At 36.0% G+C, this 24,125-nt stretch overlaps 1 protein-coding gene across 1 annotated transcript in view; it reads right to left on the bottom strand.

Annotated features, from left to right (window-relative positions):
- Positions 1-24,125, bottom strand: part of ODAD2 (outer dynein arm docking complex subunit 2) — a 69,294-nt gene that overhangs the window by 44,691 nt on the left and 478 nt on the right. The window contains exons 2-11 of the mRNA XM_059869590.1: positions 23,934-23,970; positions 23,016-23,129; positions 19,998-20,203; positions 18,463-18,582; positions 18,117-18,258; positions 6,031-6,177; positions 5,539-5,748; positions 5,153-5,377; positions 2,781-2,891; positions 2,144-2,298 (exon numbers count right to left, since the gene is read on the bottom strand). Of these exons, the coding sequence (XP_059725573.1) occupies positions 2,144-2,298; positions 2,781-2,891; positions 5,153-5,377; positions 5,539-5,748; positions 6,031-6,177; positions 18,117-18,258; positions 18,463-18,582; positions 19,998-20,203; positions 23,016-23,129; positions 23,934-23,970 (1,467 nt within the window). The remainder of the gene's footprint in view (positions 1-2,143; positions 2,299-2,780; positions 2,892-5,152; positions 5,378-5,538; positions 5,749-6,030; positions 6,178-18,116; positions 18,259-18,462; positions 18,583-19,997; positions 20,204-23,015; positions 23,130-23,933; positions 23,971-24,125) is intronic.

Genomic DNA, 24,125 nt, shown 5'->3' with positions numbered 1-24,125 from the left:
TGTAATTTGGAAGTATCCCTACAATTTTTTTTCCCAAGAGTAAACATCAACAGCATGAAAAAAAGAGCAATAAAGTAAGAAAATAATTTTAAAAAACAACAAAACAAACTGATTTTTGCTGGCATTTCAACTTCTTCACAGATGGAACGCTGTGAGCTGGCTGCGCAGCGGGCAGGCTGCTCTCAGACAGAGCTGCTGGCTCGGGCCATCTTGTGTCCAGGAGCAGAACGGCCGCTCCCACGCCAGCTGCACCCGGAGCGGCACAGGCACAGGCACAGGCACAGGCACAGGCACAGGCACAGGAACAGGAACCTGCCCCGGCTCACGGCTGAGTCAGCACAACATCTCAGCAACGACCTCCAGGTACAGGAAATAACTCTGGAGCACTTCAGAGATAATTAAGTGCCCCTGCAGAAGCCAGCAGGGTTTGTTAGTTCTAGCTTCATGCCAGACTCAGGCTCATCCCTCCAGATCTGCTTAGGTGTTTTCATATTATCCTCACTCCCTTTTCTTTAGTGCCCTCCCATCTTGAGTTTGGACAGGGTTTACTGCTTCAGACTCAGCACTACATAACACGTGAATTCAGCTGGAGCTGCACTGGGCTAGTAACCTTTGTGGAGCATCAAGCACTTGCCAAAGATATGTGAGTAGCCCAACAACAATCTGTTTGCAGTTGGACAGAATTATTTGCTACAGCTATACTAATAAATAAAACAGGCTAGGGCTTATTCTCTAGCCCTGAGGACAAGAAGCACAACATAGCATCCATATGGCTAAAATCTCTTATCCTCACAATGCAGGGTGGCCTCACCCATTCTGCCTAATGGGAACAATCTGTTGCCTGCACCGTTCCCAAGGAGTGTCTGGGCATTGTCTGGGAGAGCATTTGCTGGCAAACTGTGTAAGGAACTGTGCTGGCAGTTAAACAGTATGGATAATCCTAACATAGAGCCTGAAACCTGAAAGATTTGGCCCTGTTTAGTTTACTAGTACAGAGAGAGCCATTCAGTCTCATCCCTGATTGATCCAAAATCAGGTTACCTCTGCACAAACCCAAAGTCAACAGAAAAGAAGGATATATCCATATGAAAAGTTAGGTTACTGTGCAATTAGGAATGCAAAAAACCAGTAGGTCAGCAGTATAGGAAGTAAAGACCATAGGTCTGTATACCAACAGTTTGGGAACTCATTTAGGACAGTAAAAAGCCAGAATGTAAAACATGGAAATCTTCCTAATTTTTAGCCAATCTTTATCTATCGTTATGTGCTTATCCAGCAAGGTACACTAAATTAGGGCAGCAGGAAGATGTTACCTCTTACTAATACTCTTTCTAAACTTTCTACACACTCTACATACAGAGCAGCATAATTTCAGCAGGAAACAGAGCACATATATAGTGGAGTCAGTTTCCTTTTTTTAGGTAAGGTGCATGAATTTGTTATAGTAATTTTAGATGAGAAGGTAAAGTGTTCTCAATCACTTAACTGCTCCATGGAAGGTAGAGAGTGACAACTCTACTGTCCCATTCTCAAATAATTGCTCAGAACCCTGCTACTGAGAGGTTACTGGTACCCACAGTAGAATTCACATCAATTAATTCCACTCATTTAGAAGCTGGGTCTCCAGACTAAGGTACTTTTCTGAGACCCTTCTGTAGTCAAGAGGAGAGAGGCCGAGGCTAGTTATCCTAGACTCCAGTATATTTCTAATATGTATTAGATATTTACCCTAAAATGAGATAATTTGGTCTCTGTCTCTCTTGATGTAAAACATTAAAGTGTACTAAGTACTGTCTCTACCATGCAGCAGTGATTCTGGCTTCTAAGCTACAGACAGGAGGGGGGATATCAGAGATGGCCACATGTCAAATGTTTACTATGTGCTAGTACATCTCCTGACTCAGAGTCCTATAGCTTAACTAGAGGCACCACTTGTCTTCATTGACTGTTAAGATTCTAGGAACTTAACACTGTCTCCACTCTACCCTGATGAGGTCAGGTGGCAATTTTTAAGTACTATAAAACCTAAGTTGATTATAAAGATGATTTTGAAGAATTATGACACAACAGTTTTGAAAACAATAGAGGTCCATAAAATCAAAACATGATAATGTAAGAAATGCTTGTAAAATTAAATTGTTACTTTAGCACATTTTCTCTACTAATTGCACATTTCCAGATTGCTCCTGTCACAGCTGCCAAAAGTTGTTTGTTTTCACTTTTATCAAGCAGAGCAGATAGTGGCTGTAGACCTTCATGTTTTCTAACCAGGTCACGTATCTCTTCATCTTCTGCACACTATAAAAAAATATACATATTAAACATATATATTATGTATAAGTCTGTAAGATTATGTCTTCAAAAGCTAGCTGTATTACATTGTAACTAGTAAAAGCTAATAGAGAAGAAAACATAAATGTTGTATTCAAGTACCTGAATATGCTAACAACTCACTGAGAGAGTGACAGTAAACTGCTCCTGTATATGCAGCAGTACTTATATTGTCACATTGTCCTCTTTAGGGGTACACAAACAAAAAACCAAAGCTGCTCTATGCACAGTATGCTTCACCACTCTTCACTGGTTACCAGTGCAACTTAATGCTTGTACACAAGAAGAGCAAGTAGGAACCTAATTATAATGGAGCTAAAATATTCACAATATTTCTATAATTTTTTACACATTAGAGAAATAGTGAAATTAAGAAAATTTAAAACTGACAATGACATGAAAACAAAGGGCTAATCCTGACTCTGATCTACTGATTATAATAAAATTACCTTAAAAATGGCACTTGCACAATGCCTCTGGAGTTCCTCGTGTTCACTACTCAGATTTTTCACTAGGTTCTCAATCATGCCTTCTGTTCTTATTGCAAGTCTGTAACTTGGCTAGAAAGATAAACTGCATTTTTTAAATCCTGCATATTAACAGTTAATAGGTCAAAATAATAATACAATGCTACAATTATAGGGTTTGATACTGAGAAGCCTTGTGCTTTATGTAAGCACAAGTCATCATTGCCTTGAAAATACTACTGATAATCTCAGAGGTAAGCAAATACAGACATCCTCTGCAGTGCTCTTCAAATCACCTGTAAAGTGAGGTACTGCACTGCCTATCCCGTAGCCACTTGGCTTACAAAGAATGGAGAATATTCTGAAAGAATATTCTCCCTGCTCAGACCCAAAAAAGCAAAAGATGCTTCAGAATGGGATCAAGAAGTACCCACTCACTTCATCGACAGCCAGCAGCCAAAACAACAGATCTATTCCTAAAACAAGGTTAGAAAAACATGTTCTTAGAATTAACATTTTTTAGTGATATTGTCATCTAAATTTAACCCACAGGCATTGTAATGGGATGTTTTTTTAAGTGGGGGAAACATCTGTGTAAGAAATGCATTTAGTGTTCCTTCCAAGTTAGGCCATACAAGAAACCCTCAAAAATGACACCTTCTCAATACATACTTACTGAACCTAAAACCTGACAGGTTTGTGTCTCATGGAACATGCATTAATTTGTGTAATTCAAGAAGCTAATTTTTAACAGACAAAGTGTTTAATAATGTAAAATCTCTTTAAAAAATATGTCTTTTGTGCCTCAAATTCACCAAGACAAATTATGCATATCATTTTATCTGAAATGCAATACACCTCAAGCTCAAATGAAGATAGAGAATCATAAACAAATAGAATCATTTAGGTTGGAAAAGACCTTTAAGATCATCAAGTCTCACCATAATCCCAGCACTGCCATGTCCACCACTAAACTGCATCCCTAAGTGCCACATCTGCACATTGCTTAAGTAACGCCAGGGATGGTGACTCAACCATTCCCCTGGACAGTCTGTTCCAGAGCTTGACAACTGCTTTGGTGAAATTTTTTTTCCTAATATTCAATCTAAACCTCCTCTAATTCAACCTGAGGCAATTTCCTCTGATCCTAATACTTGTTACCTGGGAGAACAACCCCACCTGGCTCCAATTTTCTTTCAGACAGCTCAAGCAAGTGATCAAGTTCCCCCTGAGCCTCCTTCTCTTCACAGGCTAAACTCCCACAGCTCTGTCAGGTGCTCCTCACCAGCCTTGTGCTCCAGACCCTTCCCCAACTCCATTGCTGGACACACTCCAGCACCTCACTGTTCTTCCTGAACTGAGGGACCCAGAACACAGGATTTGCACAGTGCCTAGCACAGGAGGATAATCACTGCCCTGCTCCTGCTGGCCACATTATTGCTGATACAGGCCAGGATGCCATGGGCCTTCTTGTCCACCTGGGCACACCCTGGCTCATGTTCAGCCCTCCAGGTCTTGTCCTACCATGCAGTTTTCCAGCCACTCCTTCCCCAGCCTGTAGCACTGCAGGGGTTGCTTGACCCAAGTGCAGGACCTGTCACTTGGCCTTGTTGAACCTTGTAGCACTGGCCTTGGCTCATGGATCCAGCCTATCCAGAACTTTCTGCAGAGCCTTCTTGCCCTTCAGTAGATTGACACTCCTACCTCTGGTGTGCCTGCAAACACTGAGCGTGTTGGGGGTGCCCACAATCCTCTCAACCAGGTTATTCATAAAGATATTAAACAGAACTGTCCCACTAGCATAATCCCTTACATGGCTATGATAAAAAATATTTGTATTCAAATTTAAAAACTGAATATACTCAAAGCTGGAAAATGTGCCACAGAAATCTGTGGAAAAATCACATCTATTCCTTTCTTCTATTTGCAATGGATCAGACCCAATACAGGAAGACACTGTAAACCATCCTGCCCTGCACTGCCTTGGATCTTCTTGGCCACACCTGCAGGTAAGTTTTGTAGAATTTAAATGCATTGCATAAGCAGAACACAGCACCTTAGGCTGCCAAATCTGTAAAGTATGTTGAAAAAAAAAAAGGAAAAAAAGAAAGTGATTAAGGCTTTCATTTCACACTTTTTCTTTCATGTATTACCTCTAGCCTTTTAAGTAAAAAATACGTGGTTTTTACTTCAGTCCAAGCTGTGACCTTCTCAAAACCGCTTTGATTACATAAAGCATCTACTTCCTGATGGGATAACTGACCTGATTTAAGTGACTGTAGAATGTAGTATTTCCTTTTATTGGCAAATTTCTTTAATGCTTAGAAATAACTTCGCTGTTTGTGTTTACTCACCTCTGAGGCACATTCTTGTAGTGTCCCCACTATGGGGATTAAGATGTTTGCGTGTGCGCATTTGAGCCACCTAGCTAGTAATGGAATGCCACCAGCTCTACGGATTGCTTTCTTGGTTTTGGTGCTTTTGCTGCAGCTCCAGAGTGCCAAAGCTGTACAGCGTACTGTTTCAGTGTCTTTGGCTTGGAATGATGATCCCATCGAAATAGACTCCAACAGCTCAACCTATAAAAAATACCAATTTCTTAATATCTACAGGAAACTCTGATATCATGCTGCTTTCCAATTATGATAAACAGTACAACTGATCATGTTTACAACACATGATATATTTTTTCAACAAAAATATGCATATGACAGGGGTACAAATTTTAATGTCTGCTTACCAATCTCTTGATTCCTCCATGTTTCCTTACTGTCTTTCGTGCTCGTTTAAATTTAGCAACATTGGCAATTGTTTCAGCTGCTAAACATTTTAGATCGGTATCTGGAGAGTCCAGTATTTTCACCATGATCTCTAAGCCTCCAAGATCTGCAATTGCATGTCTGATCAACATATTCTGACTAATTTCCTTTAGGATTTTTAATGAACCAGTCTAAATAAAGGGAAACGATAGAAGTTAAATATTATTTAGGTATACAAAAAACATTAACATTATTTAAAATGATAGGTTATTTAATTTTTTTCTTTATATTTAATCAGGAGAAAAGAAGGAAACTGAAAGTCAAAGACATAGATATCTTTCTAAAAAATCTAAAGAAAACAAGAAAATACAGAAATGAGAAATCAATTTTCTTTACACTCTGTAACTTTGAAACTCAAAAAATATTCTAATAAAAAAGACATATTCATTGCTCTATTTGACAAAGCTCATTACCTGGCATTTAATTTCTTCTGTATCAAGTAAATTAATTAACACTTCAAGACATCCAGTGTCTTTGATGGCCAGCTGACAGGTTTCTTCAGACAGATTGAAATCCCTCATTGAACACAGTGCAATTAGAGTGGCTGTTGGATCACCTCCCTAAAATAAAGCAAATAATTAACAAATATGTAAAATGCATTTAATATAAAACTCAATCACTTCTAGTTGTGCCAGTAAAACTACTACTAAAGAAGAAACATGTTAGACTATTTTGACTTTATAGTGTTCAATAACACAAACATAGTAAGAAATGGAATTATTAAGTCTGTAAATGGCATAAAGATTCAAATGCGTGAATAGCTCAGGTGGAAAATTATTAACATGGCTTGCTGTGAATAGACCAGATTGAATGTTTTTCTAAACATTCAAGCTCTATTGAATAAGATAAGTTCTATTTCAGTCACTAAAACTAGACTTAAAGAAAAAAATCAAAGAACACAACACAGAAAGTTAAGCCATGAGACAGTGGATTCTTTTAAACCTATAATATAGGTTTCCTGTCAATAAAATCAGGGATGAACTGACCTGCATGGAAATTAGGAGAGCTGAGCTATAGCTGCTACAGAAGCTGGAGTGAACATTGCCAGCTGGTACTAATGTGGAAGTTACAACTTAGAGTACCTAGTAAATCAAACTACAGCATCCACCTCCTGCATTCCAGGGAAGCTTTGGCTCCCATCCCGATATGAGCTGTGCTGCCCAAGCCCATCTCTTTTAAATGAGAGTTTTGAATCTGCAAAGGATTTTTGGTCAGCCCTTCCCAGAGGAAAATGTTCTGCTGAATGGTGGAGATCATAATGAAACACAGAATATTACAAAACTGAGTAATGTTTGCTAATACAAACCAGGTAGATTTAACAAAACCAGAATTCTGAAGCATATTTCTTAAATGTAAACAGAAACAGTATGACAGACACAGCACAAAAGGAATTTAAATTTAACATGCTCTTCAAGTTGTTTTAAGGGTAGTAAAGAATACTACCCTTATAACAACTAAATACATCCAAAAAGAAAGTGAGAGAACTACTTCATAAAGTTTCAGACCAGTAGTTTACATCAGACAAAACACTTCTGCTGATCAATGAAATACATATTCATAGTGCTTCATAATTTTTACCTACCTTTCTTTTGACAACAGATACCAGAAAATTTCCCCACAAAAGTGGTTACATGTAAAGGTAATTCTTCAACATAGTGTCCTAGAGGAAGGTGCCCCCAATTTTTTAAATTATATTTTAAAATCATATTTATCATCTTGACTTCAGCAGAATGAAAAGCGTCTTGCTTTAATAACATATTTTCATCTACTTTGAAAAACTGCCCTAGAGCATAAAATAATGTAACAATTTCTCAAATGTTTTCCTAGAGAAATCAGTCTATCCACACTTATAAAATTTTAATTATTTTTTTAAAATCCCTACAATATGATTACAAAATTACAGAGAATAAACTGCACTTCAGAAAACCTAACAGCTCTCCTTTTATGAAATCTGTGGCCTTTTAACAGATTGGACTTTGATATTTACTTTGCTTTGTCTGATAAAAAATTTGCAACAGGCACTTTTTAAAAAAATTGTCTTTTTAGTATTTTACATAACTGTAAGAAGTATATTGCTAACCTAAAAAGTGATGTCCTCTCCTTGTGATGACTGCTTCTCCTACAGTGAAACTGCATTTATACATAACATAGTAGTCCATAATTCACTTATCTTACATGTATAATGGTTGGCATATGATATTTAATATGGACCAAGTTTTTAAAAAAGAAACAACTTTTAATTTTCTTATAATGAATAAAAAATGCAACCGTAAATTATATATATATGCATTTTATTTTTTCAGCTTTAAAAATGAACACCACTTTAAGTGTTTCTAATGTAAAACCACAATAAAATATTTTTCATATGTGCTGAAGCATGAGTTCTACAAAATAAGAAATATTGCTGATGGTTTCAACAATTATTTTTTGTTTCTTGAAGTAATCATTAGAGTAAGTCTTGTAGAAGTTACAGCATAGATTTTAACATGCATGGAAATAGTTACCTCTCCATTAAGTTGACATAAAATCTGCATCGTGTTGTTATACCATTTGAAATCTGATATGTTGGAAGCAAAATAGATTCTACTGGCAGATCAACAGTCAATTTTAAGGCTTGAAATTAAACACAGACTTATTTTAAAATGTGCCTTTCTTCCTATATATCAGTATAGCACATATATCCATGAAAATAAAGCAGTATCACTGTTACACTATCAGTGTATTCTCTTGCACTGAATGTGTAATGTCGCTGTTACAATACTCAAGCTAACAAGTGAGAAAAACTGAGAATTACAGAACTACTGACAAAATCAAAAAAGAGTGAAAAGAAAAACACAAGCAAATACAGACACAACCCAAAGTACAGTTACCAAGGAATACACAAGTTCAAACCTTAATTTTGTTTGACTTCTGTAATAATCAAGAGGAAAAACCCTGTTAGTCAATGGCAACCTTTCAATAAATGGAACCAAGAAAGTAAAAGCATTAAGGGGTCTTTTTTATGCATTAGCCTTCACTATGTTCTGCTAATGGTTACTTAATGTCTCTGACAGCATAGTGAACACTCTGGCTATGCTAAGGACATAACTAGTCAGCAAGTACTTAGATAGCAGATGTTTTCACACTGGATGAGCTCAATGGACTCTGTTCTGTGGTACTGAGAGAGCTGGCTGATGTCATGATTAGTTTGCAGAACTGCAGGAAGAAATCTGAACACAATGCTGATATTATCTATTAATATCACAGCGCTGCCAAACAAAAAAAAGCAAACTTTACAGAGAGACACATAACTAGATTTGTAATCTGTAAGATACAAGAACTCCTCCTTCTTTGGATTGGCACTGCTTAAATTTAAGTGCTACATTCATTCTAGGTATTCTAGTTCAAAAAAGATACTAGGAAAGTTGATAAAGACCAGAGGATGTCAAAATATCTCAAAATTACAATCTCCACAGAAAAATTGAAGGAACTGGAATTGTTTACTCTGAAGAAGACAATGGGAAGGTAGTTTAAAGAAAACCCTCAATGCCAATCATCCCTTCTCCAGGTCCAGATGAGAAATAATGGGGTTTAACAGCATCAGGGTTGATCTATGCTTGGTTAAAAAAAAAAAAAAAACACTCAACAAAACCAACTTTAATAGTAAGAATATTTGATTTCTTGAATACATTGCTTACAGCATGAAAACTCCATAACAGGAAAGAAAAGGTAGAGAAATATTTGTGTAGAAGGCACACAAAGAATTGGTGTTGTTTTGGAGGCAAGCAGATGGAGTCAATACCTTCCTACATTCTGCTCTAGTCCTATTGTCTGTTATTCACTATCATGAAATTTCATAAATAAGAAATGTTTTGGTATTTCCTTATTTTCTTTAAAAAAATAATTAACCCATCAATAGATACTATGATCATAGATATAGATAATAGATAATAAAATATACAGGCTTAAGTTTCAATAGCAGATGTCCAATCCAAATTAAACCATTCTTAATCAATACAAAGCTTTCATTTTTGAACTGATGATGTCAGTTCAGCAGACTAGGAAAGAAAGATACAAAATTTACTCTGAAGTCTACCCTTTCAACTGAAACCTAAAGGCATTATAGGAGTACAAGTAATAAAAGTATGAACAGGATTATAAAGAATATTATTCCAAATGTGTTGCCCAATTTGCAGCAAAACAAAAATATGTGAATGGAAATACATAAACATCACAATCAAATTACAGTGCAGTTTCCCAAGAGAAACCAAAATTAAGTAAAATGAAAATTGTACAGTTTTTGGCTCACAAATATCTCCATAAATACAGTACCTATTTGAAGGGTGTTTTATTCATTTATTTAATTTGGTTTAGGATTTAGAGTGTACATGACTGAATGCTACCAGAAAGTTAAATACTGTTTTACTCTGCATGGTAATGTCAAAGATAAGTTTTTTTACTGTTTAGACCAATGGCTGAGATTAATTTTGCCAGAGTAAGAGTGTATTTTCTCTACTGTATTAAGTAAATCCTGGATAGGTAGTAAACTGTGCCTGTCTGTGATAATAAGCCTATGGCTGAATAACAAGAGAAAAAAAATTGCTGCTTGTGGGCAATTTTGTCATTCTTCTGTGCAATATCCCAGTTTTGATTATGAGTATATATAATCTGAAGGGCAATTACAATATACTTGACAAAATTAAGACCAAACATACCAAGTCAATATATTTTTTAAAAATACCAAACAAACAAAATGGCATGACGTGATAGCCCAAAAATAGTTGGTCAAATTACTATTACACCAGACTTTTAAAATTAAAATTCATTAATAGAACAAATAAACTCCTAGGGGAAAAAAAAATTGTTTAGTTGGGATCCCAACCCAAAGCAGTATTGTCATTTTTATAAAACAAAAAATCCAAAACAAAGAGTAAAGTATGAAACAGAATTATTAGTTTTAAAGTTTGTGATTTTTTATTTTGTGTTGAACTTTTCCTTCTTAAATCAGACAGAAAATTTTGTAATTTTCTGCTAGAAAATACTTTAACACCTAAATAAATTTTGATTAAGCTTAATGAAAGACTGAGTACTGCAGTACTCAGTGTGTATAAAATACACAATATGCTTGAGCAAGGCAATTTTTCTATGCTAGTCAATCTCTAAGCACACTGAGTTTTGTCATGGTTTAAATACTAGTTCCAATTTTTCATCTTAGTTTATAAAACATACAAGCTGCAACTTGTTAAGACATGACTTATGGACAAGTATAACTGAGTTATGGAATAATTCCCTGACCCACTTCCTGAATCTTCTGGCATTCTTTAGCTCCAGCCTGGCAGTATGTAAACCATACAGATTAATATAAGTAAAGCCAGTGGAAAATCACAGGCATCACAACATTTCAAAACTTTCACACTGGACTACAACAATGCACAGAAGCTGCACTGTTTTAGTTGCAGATTAATACATTGACCCTGACCCTACACAGTGGCAGAAGTGAAATATATGTCACAACCCCAATACAGTGAGTTTAAATTGTAATATTTTATGAAATTGAAAATAAATGAGTTTCCAAACAAAAGGATGTCTATTATTTTCTGGGTGAACCAGGAGGTTTTGTTAGGCAAGCATTGATTCCCTCTTGAAAACTCTTCTAAAACACGTACCCTTTCTGTTAGCTTTCCTTCTCTGATTCACAGAAATTGGATTCTACTATAGAGGAGGCAAAAGTCTAACAGTTCATGTGCAAACATATGAACTTTTACTTCCTTGGACTGGGAATAACAGAATATTTTCCTAGTAACTTCTTAAACCTCAAACTTGGAAAGAAGTGAAATGGTGACCCCAAAACCACAGAAAACCTGGCCAAGATAATATATAATATCTTAGCAGTGCAAGTTTATCTTCTACTCCATTGTGAAATTTTCAGTTTAGAAGTGTATTTCTTCCCCAGCTGCATCTGGACAATTTTGTAAGGACACTTCATCTGAGGAAAATAAAACATATACGTGTTTTAACAGAACATGTAGAAATTAGAAGCAAATAGAATGGAGAAAGGGAAAAGGGTCTATGATTAAATTTTAAAAAGAAAAAACCCCACACTAACAGCACTACTATTAACAGTAATATAACACTGTAAATACTGACTGGAGACTTGTTGATGAGACATTTGCTGTCCATAACACAGATGTGCTACTGATCTTGTGTGACAGCGTCAGACCTGTCTAAGCAATTCTGACTTTGCCTAGTACTTGGCTCAGAAAGAGGATAAGAGCCTTAATGCTATTACAGCCATTTTAATTTTAGGTATCCAGCTAACTTGGGAAACCAGTGGATGTGAATCTGAGGAGAAAAGTTAATGAGGTTAAACTAGGAACGAGTGCTGCCTCTGCAGACTGCTGGAGAGCCTGCATAGTGTTGAAGCTTCATAAGCACTGAACAGACAGAAGAGGCAGTGTCATTTGAAACTAGCCAAAAAAAATTTTGCAAGGAAAACAAAATTATAGCAATAGTTTATGAAAACCTAAGAGACAGGTGTCCTCTGGAGAAATAAAACAAACTTAGAAACAGGGCTTAGTGAGAGCATAGGAAAAACAAATATGGGTGAAGACATGGCTGAAGCACAAGTGTGCTTCTGGAATAACAGTGTGTAGAGTGAGCTGTGATTCAACTGAGCCTAGAGCAATGTGGAACATTTAAAAACAACAAAGAATGTTGTTCTCACTACTTAAAACTCTTGCTACCTTTCAGACACATTCACATCCTAATTATTTAGGAAACATAACAATTTGATTATCTACTTCATGAATATAAAATCTGAAGTCAGATTGAGACAATTGTGGCAATTTACTACTATTTTAGAGGTACTACAGTTATGGTGTCAAAGCCATAGCTGATTAATTTCATTACCTGCTTTCATCAGAGACTACAATCCCGTAGAAAGAGGAGAATCACACTTAAGTTATTTTCCATTTTTTTCCTCAGTCCTTTATTTTTCATCTACCATTTCTTCTTTCTCCTTTTTTACTGAATTCTGTTTACCTTTTTTTTCTTTTTTTCTAGATTGACTTTCATCTCATCAGCTATGAAACTCTAAGGAATGTGTGACCCTGTGAACATTAATTAAACCTTCACTACACAGAAATTCATCAGAGTTGGTATCGGTGTTAATGGTCAAAATTCAACTGGTTGTTATGAATTTTATATGTCTCTTGGGATGAAGAATGATTGCATGGTATTTTGAACAGGGAGCTATTCCAATGCTTCAAAGTTGCCAATTATAATAATAATTTGAGAGTTCACCATTTGCCAAATATTTCCTACCTAGTAAAGTTATCATAAAAATATTTCTTTTTCATGATCAGCACTATCAAGGTTGTTAGGAAATACATATCTTAACTATAAATTGAATTTTTCACATATTTTTATTTCCTTTTTTTTCCCAGTAATCACATTCTTTACTGAATTTTTAGATAAAATCTTGGCTAATACTGGAAGATGGGAGCAAGAGACACTCATGAACAGTAGGGAAGAGTGATATGAAGGCTGACAGGTGTGCCAAGGCTGACGGGTGAGCCACACACGTGCCATGAAACACTAGCAGGTGGCACATGACTATGTCACCTACATTTCGTACCTTCTGAAAAATAACAGTCTTAGCCAAACTAAAACAAAGTTTCTTTTTCATCTTTACCTTTCCATTCAGTTGAAAACCTCCTTCAGATTACCCCACTATATACTTTCATAAGGAAGGGAAAAGATTTGTGGCTAGACATTTTACTAATAAGGTGAGTTGGTCAAAGTGGTCAGTCCTGAAAAAGGGCCTTACACAAAGTTATTGCATGTACAAAAATATTTTACATGCACTTACATATGCTTATTATGTATTTAATAGCTAAAACCTAATCTCGTGTAAGTTGCCAGTAAGACATTATAAAGAAAAAACATTTCACTCTTGTCCACAGATTATAGAAAAAACTTTGATGTGCAATATATGTCCTACACAGATTAGGGACTTCTGCTATTAGATCCTAACATTTGTAACCATCAAACACACAGGACCAGATTTCAAGACTATGGGAACATCCATAACCAACAGAGATTTTAGACTTTTCACTTTAAACAATTAGTGTCTGAAGACCCATTGTATTTCTTAGGATGGGATGTTCGTGTCTTTTTCTGAGGTCCTGCACATTAGAATAAAACAGAATTACTTTTCTGCTAATCCCAAATGCAGTTGATTTCTTAATACATGGCTGACGAAACTGATTCAAATTTTTATAATGAGCACTAGTATAATTTTAATAATATGGAATGTTTCCAATACCATTAAAACCTAGGAGAGCTATACTTTTTCATGATGCAGTTCAAAAATACTGTCTGTCCTCTATTGCTGTAAATTTCGAGAAAAATCTACAAGCCACATCAATGGCTTCACAAGCGCCATAAATTTATAACTGGTTCTCATAAAAGAGTTGCTGTATACATCAGCTGCTAAACCACACAATTCTCATTTGCACATGGGCACCTGGGAGCTGCTGCTCAATGCCACTCTCAGGGAACATCTTCCCTGGCTCCTGTGCAGTGCCATAGCCTTTCTCCAGCTCCTGGGCCTGGCACAGGGCACAAACAGCTAGGGAGAGACAGCAGATTTGTCCATCCATGATTCCAAAGTAGAAAAGAAACACAATGCTATTCTGGGAATGAGGTCTTTTGCACTGGAGTAATTCCAAACAGATATGAAATTAAAGAATGTATTCCATGAAGTGTGAGATTTGACTGGTTTCACTAGCATAATCCTGAAATATAGCCAAAAGTAGAATGACTTTCCACATAAGAAACTGAAGGATGAATTCTATAACTGATATGGTCCTGCAGAACTCTATTCATCGTCATCCTGGCATAGGTGTACATCTGAATCAAGCCCTTACAGGGAACCAAAGTCAAACAGCACAAAGGCTTAAGGGATTAAATATTTATTCTGGATATTGGCATTATTCCTGGCACAGTCACCAGCCCAATTCACCCATTAACATCTCAGTTTTATCAAAAAACTGGCAACAGTCAGTGCTCAGCTGTGGGCAGCACAAAGCCCAGCTCCCACCCTTTTTTTTCCCTTTTTTTTTTCCCCAGTGAACAGCCTCAGATCTGCCACAAAGAAGACTCTGCATTTCTACCTGATGTTCCCCATTTGTAGTAAAAGGATAATTGAAAAAGATGACCCCTTTGTCCTACTCCTAAAATTTTTCAGATGTAAAATGTAGTCCTTCCTCTAGAAATCCAATTCTTCACAAGTGCCAATTTAATAAATAATGTCAAATCTGAAGTAGGCTGGGTGAATCTCACTGTTACAAACATTAACAGAGCACCTCATTCCCATTTTATCTACTCTGGCCCCAAAGGATGTCTAACACAAGGCCATCACCAAGCTCACTGATCTATTTTGCTGCTCATTGTTAAGTCAATGGGGAGGCACGGCAGGAACACACATGCTCCAGCTCCTGCTTCATAGCTCTGGGAAGCCTGAAGGTAGGACAAGGAGCCAGACCACAAAAGCAGCTGCTTCCCAGCGGAACAATTCCAACATGGATACTCTTTCCCAGAAAGGAAAGGGAGTGGAGAAGGGCAAAAAGTCAGAAGGGAATTTCCCCAGCACTGGAATTTTCTCTCCATGAAGAGGAATACAAGTACAGAGCCTACAGGCGCAACTCACAGAATCTTGCAGGTTTGCTTTATACAAATAGCAACCATATTTTTAACATTTAATGACAATCTAACATTATATAAAAACTAGATATCTTTCAGGTTTTTGGGAGTTTCTTGTTTGCAAATTAATCTTTTACAGAGTCTTGCTGAATTGTGATTCCCATTAACTTAAACTGACTTAGAAAAGTTATTGTATCTACAAATTATTGCATTTTCTTGGTATCTTGATCAACTATTCTTTAAGGCATTTTATTAATTTTTTCAGATGGGCAAACAAGCCCTTTGAAATTTGTGCTTCTATATAAATTTGCTTGTAGATACTTAAATAACACAGCCATAAATTTATTTTCTCTTGCGTTGCATGTGTCATGAACACTTGCCTACATGAACAACAAGAATGCCAAAAAATCTCCCAAGTCTGGCCAGAAGTGCAGTATTTATACTTGAATTAAAATGAATTCCATGTGCAAGCTAAAGTAGCACTCCATCAATAAAACATTTCAACCACTGTCTGTGGTATGGCACTGAGGCATCTCTTTTCAGCTTTATCTGACACTAGGGAGTTCTTGCTTTATGCAGCTAAGAATGAACACGGAACTATTTTCACAGAACTATTTTATCTTCAAATGCTTAGTTTAATTTATATCTAACTTAAAGAACTATTGGAAGACTCAGGTATGCATGAATATGTAAAGAAGTATATATTTGAATTTTCACAACAAAACTTTTTCGTATTATTGAAGTTTATATTATGAACTTCTCAATGGGTACTCACTGTCTCATCAAAAATGCTGCCCTGTCATTTCTTAGTTCTAAACCATTAGGTAGTTTTGTTTGTTGACAGCTGGAACAAAATAAAGTCAATTCTAAAACAGAGGTGCATTAAAAATACACTTTCCTCTTTGTCATTCTCACTCTTCTTTCAGAATGGTTTTATGCAAATGTATATATGAATTTCAATACTGACTTAAGTTCAATACTAAAATCTAAACCCAACTACATGAAGGATCTAGAGAAGAAAGGAAGTTTGAGAATTAAGTAATCAGGAGAGCAGAGCCTTGCCAGTAAAGAGGTACATAAATGGGCCAATTAAAAGATTAGTGAGAATTCATCAACAGTAATGAATTTCAAGTATCTTCTCCAGGAGGACCTTGGGGTCTTTACTAAAAAGTATCATGGCTGTTTCTCTGAGCTCTCAGAAAAGTACAAAGAGTTGCTTCATTACACAGAGAGAAGCAAGCTACTAACAAACTGAAAGGTTTGAAAACATCCTGCTGAACTGTAATTATACACGGGTAGGAAGAATTCTATAATGCAAAACGTGTACATGCTGTGTTCAGCATTAGGAATAGCTGAGCAAGTTACATGCTCAAAGTTACATTTACAAAGGGTTACTTTGCCATAGCCAAAATGACAAAAATACAGAGGTCCAACCTAGAAAATATAAATGTAGACACACTTGTATTATCCATGTTTGTCTGTGTCTCTTTGCCAGGTCCACTAGCAAGGCCTCACAGACATGAAAATAAGCAGTGTGAGTACTCTGAATACATTTTAAATGACTGAGTTACTCTTCTACAATACTTAAAAGGACTGTGAGGAGCCAAAACTTTGCTTATTTCTCACAAGTAATTAATTGTAGAATCAATCATGGAAAAGATCTTCAGGATCATCAAGTTCAACCTTTGACTGAGCACCGCCACGTCAACTAAAGCACAGTACCAAGACCACATCCAGTAATTCCTTGAACACTTCCCCAGATGGTGACTCCACTGTTGTGGTAACTTCCCTGGGCAGCCCGTTCCAAAGCTTAACCACCCTTTCAGTGAAAAATTCTTCTTGATGTCCAGCCTGAACCTCCCCTGGCACATCTTGAGGCCATGTCCTCTTGTCCCATCTCTGCTCGCCTGGGAGAAGAGGCTGACCTCCACCCAGCTACAACCTCCTTTCAACCAGTTGGAAGGAGTGATAAGATCACCCTGAGCCTCCTTCTCTCCAGGCTAAACAAGCCCAGCTCCCACAGCTGCTCCTCATATGACTTGCTCTTTCTGCTGCACCAAAAGCCAACACCACCATTTTATCTGTTGGATGTGTATTCTCTGTAGTTGCACTCAAAAAAATAAATAAGCCAGAGCTTTTATTAGCAACTTAACAGAACATAAATTCCAGTACGAACTTGTAAAGGAACTTCTCCTGAGGGAAAAACATAATTAGAGTTTTCCAGAATAGTACAGGGTTGTTGGGGTTTTGATCTGTTTCAGACATATTCAGAATTCTAACTATCTATATTTATAGGTTCCAAAAGATTTTCAACAAGTCTGTGTAAAAACGTTTCCTTGGTTTGTTTTAGAAGATGCCTGTTTATCATACATTTTCTTGTCCACTAAAGCATCTATCCAGACACAAGACCATGTTAGAATTACTTCAGACATGCATTAATCACAGTTGATGAAAGACTTTAGGCAACTATTCAGTTTTAATAAAAACTCTTGAAAGTTATTATCCACATAAAGAAATCTCTTGGAAAGTTTCATACAAAAAGCAAAATAGAAACCCAATAGTTAATAAAGAGATTATGCCATCTTACGTTTTAAATAACACTGAACAGATGGTTTAATCTAAAGGGCTATATAAGCCAAAACCAGCAGATTAAAAAGAAAGTGCGTGATAGGAAAGTCCACAGTTCCAGGATTTGAAAATACTACACCGAAGGGCTATGCTAAAGTATAATGAAAGAGGAAAGGATAAGGAACTGGTCTGGTCTCCTCAAATGTAACTTTTTTACTTTTTATACAATTTATCAATGCTTACTTACTTTTACATATTTTGCAAGTTTTTGGATTCCCCAGTATTCTGCTGACAAATCGGTGCTTCCTTCCTGACGACGTACAGGCTGTTCATCTTCATCAGTCTCTGAGGAGCTTTCACTAACATCTTCAAAGCTGACTGATGCTTTACTAAAAATAAATAAAGAGAATAACCAATTTCAAATAGTTATAAACTATAATATGGACAAGCATATTTCAAACAGGTATGACAACACTGCCTAATAACTAGAAAAATACAACTATCATTACCAAATGGTAAGTATAGTGATAATCACTGTAAATAGGGAAAATAAAAATTTGAAAATTGAGGAAGGAAAAATAAGTCATCCATACCATTTTGAAGCTTCTTGAATTTTAACCGACTTAGATTTGCCACTGGCTTTCTTTTTTGTAGTCAGAGGTACAGTTCTACTTTTCCTTTCTTCAGAGACTTTTTTTGGAAACTTGTCACTACTGGATTTGGATTTATTTAAAAGAAAAAAAAAAAGAACACAGAAATTATTTTTTCCAGAATATTCTTCAGCATACTGTGATTCAGAGAACTCCTGATTGTCCATGTATTAATAATTTTGAATGGATGAAGAATTCAATGTCTCTGGTTGTTTTTTGAACTCACATAAACAAATCAATTTACTATATTCTGGCAAAGAATGTGAGTGCTGAGCTATGTGGCGTATGAAGACATCTCTCCCTTTGTTCTGAACTGATCTCACTGGCTCATTTTCATTTGATGCCCTTATTTTTGTCCTAGAACAGACAGTGACTATCTGTTTCCTATTTACCATCCCCAGACATGAGGTTCTGAATCTTTCCTCTTCTCCTCTAGTCATCTTATTTCCAGGCAGTTTTGTCTGCCTAGTTCTTCCACACACTTAGATGTTCCACAGCTTTGATCATGCCGAATACAACATATATTACTTTCCTCATATTCCAAAAAAACTCCTAGTTCTAACTGGCCACAATCTTTGGTGCTTTTTTTATCCCAAAATGACAATGTTGTGAAAGCAAAATGTCTTTTTGAGCCTGAGCTGGTCACTCTATTACAGTCACAAGAAAAAAAAAGAGATTACTTATGATTGCAGTCAATTTCACTACATCAAGACTTCATCAATAACTGTGGAAAAAGGTTAGCTCTTGCTCTGGAATGCCAATTTCTTTCTAACCGATAACCATAAGTCACATCCAAAATCTCTTAAAATGTTTCTTGCAACTTATTAAATTAGCAGACTTGAGAAAGATACTATTTTTTGTAGGATAACATTGGAAGGCTTTTCTGCAGATATTCTTCTTCCTCCACTTACACAAAATCAGGAATCATGGAATCAAAACAGAGGACTGATTTCAGAAGACAAATCCAACAATATACAATATATGTATACTCTGTTTTGGGTGTTCAAACACTGAGATAATCTCATCAGTGAATATCATTGCTAAGCAGAGCAGAGAAGTAGCTCACATAATACAAAATCAAGTGGCAGTAATAAGAGTCATTCTGATTTTCCATCCAGGACCTACTTCACCTTGCTCAGAAAGTGTGGTTTAGATCAGGTTTTCTAATCAGTCTTGCTTTAAAAGTCATTTTACATCAAAAAAATAGGATGGTATCACAGTCCTGGAGAACCAGTACTGCAGATGATCCCTGCCTTGCTGTGGAAGTGACGTAACAACATCATAGTTGTCACATGACAGAAAAAAACTGAGAATTCTCTTTGGCAGGTCAAACTCTCTCCTTAGAAATTAACATGTAGCAGGCTTTGCTTTATTCCTCCTAAGTTGGGACAATAATGAAAACCTGTAACATGCAGCCCTATCATTAGCAGAGTTAGACAGATCTATAGGCAAATTCAATTTTAAAGAAAATTACTTACCCTTGGGAAGCAGAAAGCCCACTGCTCTTCCACTTCATATATGGTTTTAAGCTATGGCCAGTGGGTCCTGCTGATGAACTCTTCCCTTTCTCACATTCAGTCTTTTCTGTAAGCTGATGAAGGCTCTGTGATTGGCCAGAAATCTCAGCACCTTCCACATGCTGATAATTCTTCTTGTGTGCTGGTTCTTTAGACATACTATATTCCTAATAAAAGGTGACATGGTTTGTCACTCATATTGCTATATGAATAATTAATATTAAAACAGTAAGTTATAGGAAAATTCTAGGACTCTGTGCTTAAAAATTGCATGCATTAAACGTAGAATAAAATTCTAAGAACAAAATTATATTGTCTTTGAAAGAACAAAACATGAATTTGAAAAGTAGCAGTTATCATATGCAAATTGAAGATTTTTATGTAAATTAAGTTGATAGATTTGGAATTTCAAGAACATTCTTGAATATTCTGTGTTTTTTGACTTTAAGTATGTCAAAAATCTGTGACACAAGCACTTTTATAGAACCTGGATCCAAATGAGTTTTAAGATTTAGACATGCAAAGTCAGCCTTCTGCTTTCAATGGATCATTTACATAGAAACTATTTCCTTGCATAAAGGATTTACAAAAAAATTCCCACAAAAAAAGTAATGAACGTAAAACTGAAAATAGACTATCATAAACTGCTAGACTTCAGTTCCAAGTAATTTAATTTGATATAGTTTAGAATTAATATAAACACATTCCATTTAACTTTTTTCATCTTCTGTCTCTCAGGACAAAACACTGTTGAACAAGTCACATACAAAAATGGAGCTGAGTGGCACCTACCAATCCTTCAGCTGTCAGTGTCTAGTACCATGGCTAATCAATAATATACAGAACAGAAAGGACTCTTGTCAACTCTTATTCTCTATTGGAACACACTCAATTTTTACAGGAAAGTCAGCATATGATCGTTACTTATTATTATTATTGTTGTTATTGCAGCTGTCAGTACCAGATAGGTGAAGACATTCCTTTGTGTGCCTGATTCAAGGCAGTTTTAAGGAGACTGTCACAGCAGGGTCTGTTTTCCACTGGTCCCTGATGAGAATCGGCTGTTGAAGCCTTGCCAACTCAAGTGTCTAATTCCAAACTAACTCATGCTAATGCTCTCATTCTGAAAATGTACTCCAGACAAGACAATTTAGCACATGATAAACTAGATAAATCACAGGGGAATTGGTGCTGTAGCTTGATCAGTTAAGCATACTTTAAAAAGCATGTTTGCTACAGCACTATATGCCAACACAGCAATTCTAAATGTTAGCTTAAACAAGGCCAGGCAGATATTATAAAAGTTAATTGGTTTTGCAACATATGTGTATGTAATGAGCCTTTTGAAGCTCTCCTCTCCTCAGAAAATAAATCAAAGCTATTTCCACTCATATTTTACTTCATTTAGTCAAACTTGGAAATACAGCTTTTCTCTGCATTTCTTAGTTCTAGAGCAGAGAAGATTTTCCCACAGGTACAAATGCTCTGCAGCTCTATGATATTAACTTGTTTAAATTCCAGTCATAGCAAGCAGAACGTACTACACCAACTCTTCAGCAAGGCAAGATGATATGAAATTCCAAAACCATTAAAAAGGTATAATGTATACTCTTCTGCATAAACTTATTTACACAGCCATAGAATAATGAGTGCATGATTTACATGAAAATTGAAGGAAAACAGGGTATGTTCTGTTTATTTGCTCTAATTTAATAAGTGTGACTTAAAAAGTTACAATATATTTATAAGGGCAGAAAAGGAGGAAATAAAGGTGTGTTATCATCAATAGTAACATTATTCTATACTAACATTTAGGATTAGATCTGAAAAAATAGTAAAATGTTACCATATTTTACCTTTCATGATCATCAAATGAAGCCAAATCACTGCAAATAAATTAAACCAATATCTAAAAACATTAATATGTTGTCCTATTTATGAAGTGTAAACCAATATGTAGGCATAGCATTAAAAAAATACTTGCCTATGAGATAAATAAAGATTTTGGAACTTCATACATTTTCAAACAGAACAACTCCCAATTCTAATTCCAATACTGTTAATATAAGCTACTGTATATATGTGTGTATTTCTAGGAATGCTCTGTTCTTTCAAAACTGGCAAATATCTGTATCTCAAAAAAATAAGTATAAGCCCTACATCCCAGAAAATCAGAACTCGAGGATAAGGAAATTTCACTGTTAATTACTTCCTTCTTGCAATAATTAAAATTGCATATAAATAACCACAATGAAACTCTTCACAGGTTTTGGCCAGTGAGGAATTTTACCTCCAAGTAATCTGTTAAAACCACACTAGAAATCTAAAAAACAAAACAGTTTTATCAGGAACAAGGAAACAACTAAGATTGTACTGGTACTCTGTGATTCTGGCTAGTATAGAGCTCTAAATAAAAGCCAAAATACTTGCATTTTACAGTGTCTGAATCAAGATAAAGTGTGTGAGCTTAACTTAACTCTCAGCTCTGATATTTAAATCAGGTAGTTCTCATAAGAAAGTTGGGCAATTATTTATATTTGGGTTACAAAGAATGAAAATAAAAAAATAAGTGGTTTTCATCACAGAAAAAAACCGTAATAAAAAGCTGACCTTTTCCATACAGATATCACATTTTCCTGCTTTAACATTTCCACTGTTCCATAAAGAACAAGACCAGAAGAAAGACAAAACATTTCATGCAAAACTAGAAGCTGATCTCACATGTTGGATCAAAGCCCACCAAAAAGTACGATAGAGCAACACAGGAAATGGTGCACTACTTGCTATTTACAAAAGAACATATTTTTTAAAAACTGAAACAAATAATAACTTCAAAAAGCACCCCAATCTTTAAAATTCTTCATTTAATCATAGATTTATCTTTGATAAAGAACACAAATGTTCAGCCAGGTTTACAACGTAATTCTTACCAATGTACATTTGCACAAAGAACTACACCAAGTAACAATACATACATACCTGTTTAGCCATATTTTCTATAAATCTAGGTGATCTCCCCCTTAAAAATGTGATTATGTCTTTATATAGATCACCATTTCTTTCATAGTCAATATCTTTACCCTTTAGCTGACCCTTAAAGAAAGAATACATTTAAAATTGTTAATAGTTATGCCTTACACAGGTAATTTAATCTGCATCATAAAATAGTGCAAAAGAGCAGCACCAACATCATATTGTAATGAATTAGATTAAGAAGTCTCATGCTCAGCAAAGTTGACCAAACTTCAAAAATGCTTCTTAAAGACACATGGATCATCTCCATGGACCCCAACAGATGATCAAGATCTTACACAGGATTTTGCAGGCAATAACCATCAGTTAATTATACCCTGTGCAGTTCCACTGAAAAGAATTTATGGTTTATGGGAAACAATCAAGTAAATATGAGCTTCGTGTGCAGTATGGCAGATGTCTAAAAGGCACAGAAAATAACGTGACCTGGCTGCCTGAGCTTTATGAGCTTCATCTATTAAAAATGTGCCAAGTCAAAATTTCCCTGGATTTTTCAACTCTTAGGAAAACGATCCGTGGAGTTATGCCTGCCAGACACCAGTCTCTCTTCAAAATCAATGTAAGAGCTCTGGTCACTACTTAACATATGTAAGGGTCTAAACAAAACCCACCCAAGAGGAAGAAGGGAGCCAAAATGAAAAGGAGAAAAGAGAGCAGTAATTTCTAAAAAGCTTCTTCTGAAAGAAGAAGGAACTGCTTATCATTTATAAAAAGACCAAAGCAAGCCCTACTAGCCCCACATAATAATACATCACCTCAGATCAAGAGCAATGAGGCACTGGAGAGGCATCCACAAAGGTAGGTGCAGAACCTTTAAAGAGGAATAGTGTGAAGAACTGTTATTTAAAGACTAATCAAACGCGCTAGCAGCGTCACCGGAGCCCACCTTGGAAACGAGACCCTGTCACAAACCGAGCTGTCAAATGGTCAAATAGGCTGTGGCTGCTATGATTTGAAATAAATCTATCTAGGAACGAATAGGTTCTTTTAACTCATTTAAATCCCTGAAGAGGGGAAGGAGGACTTGCTGAAGACAACTGCAAATTTTAAAGAAAT

This window comes from Haemorhous mexicanus, chromosome 1, assembly GCF_027477595.1.
Source record: "Haemorhous mexicanus isolate bHaeMex1 chromosome 1, bHaeMex1.pri, whole genome shotgun sequence".
Classification (NCBI taxonomy): domain Eukaryota; kingdom Metazoa; phylum Chordata; class Aves; order Passeriformes; family Fringillidae; genus Haemorhous; species Haemorhous mexicanus.
Note: the sequence above shows the minus strand (reverse complement) of the source record. Positions and strands in the feature narration are given on the sequence as shown.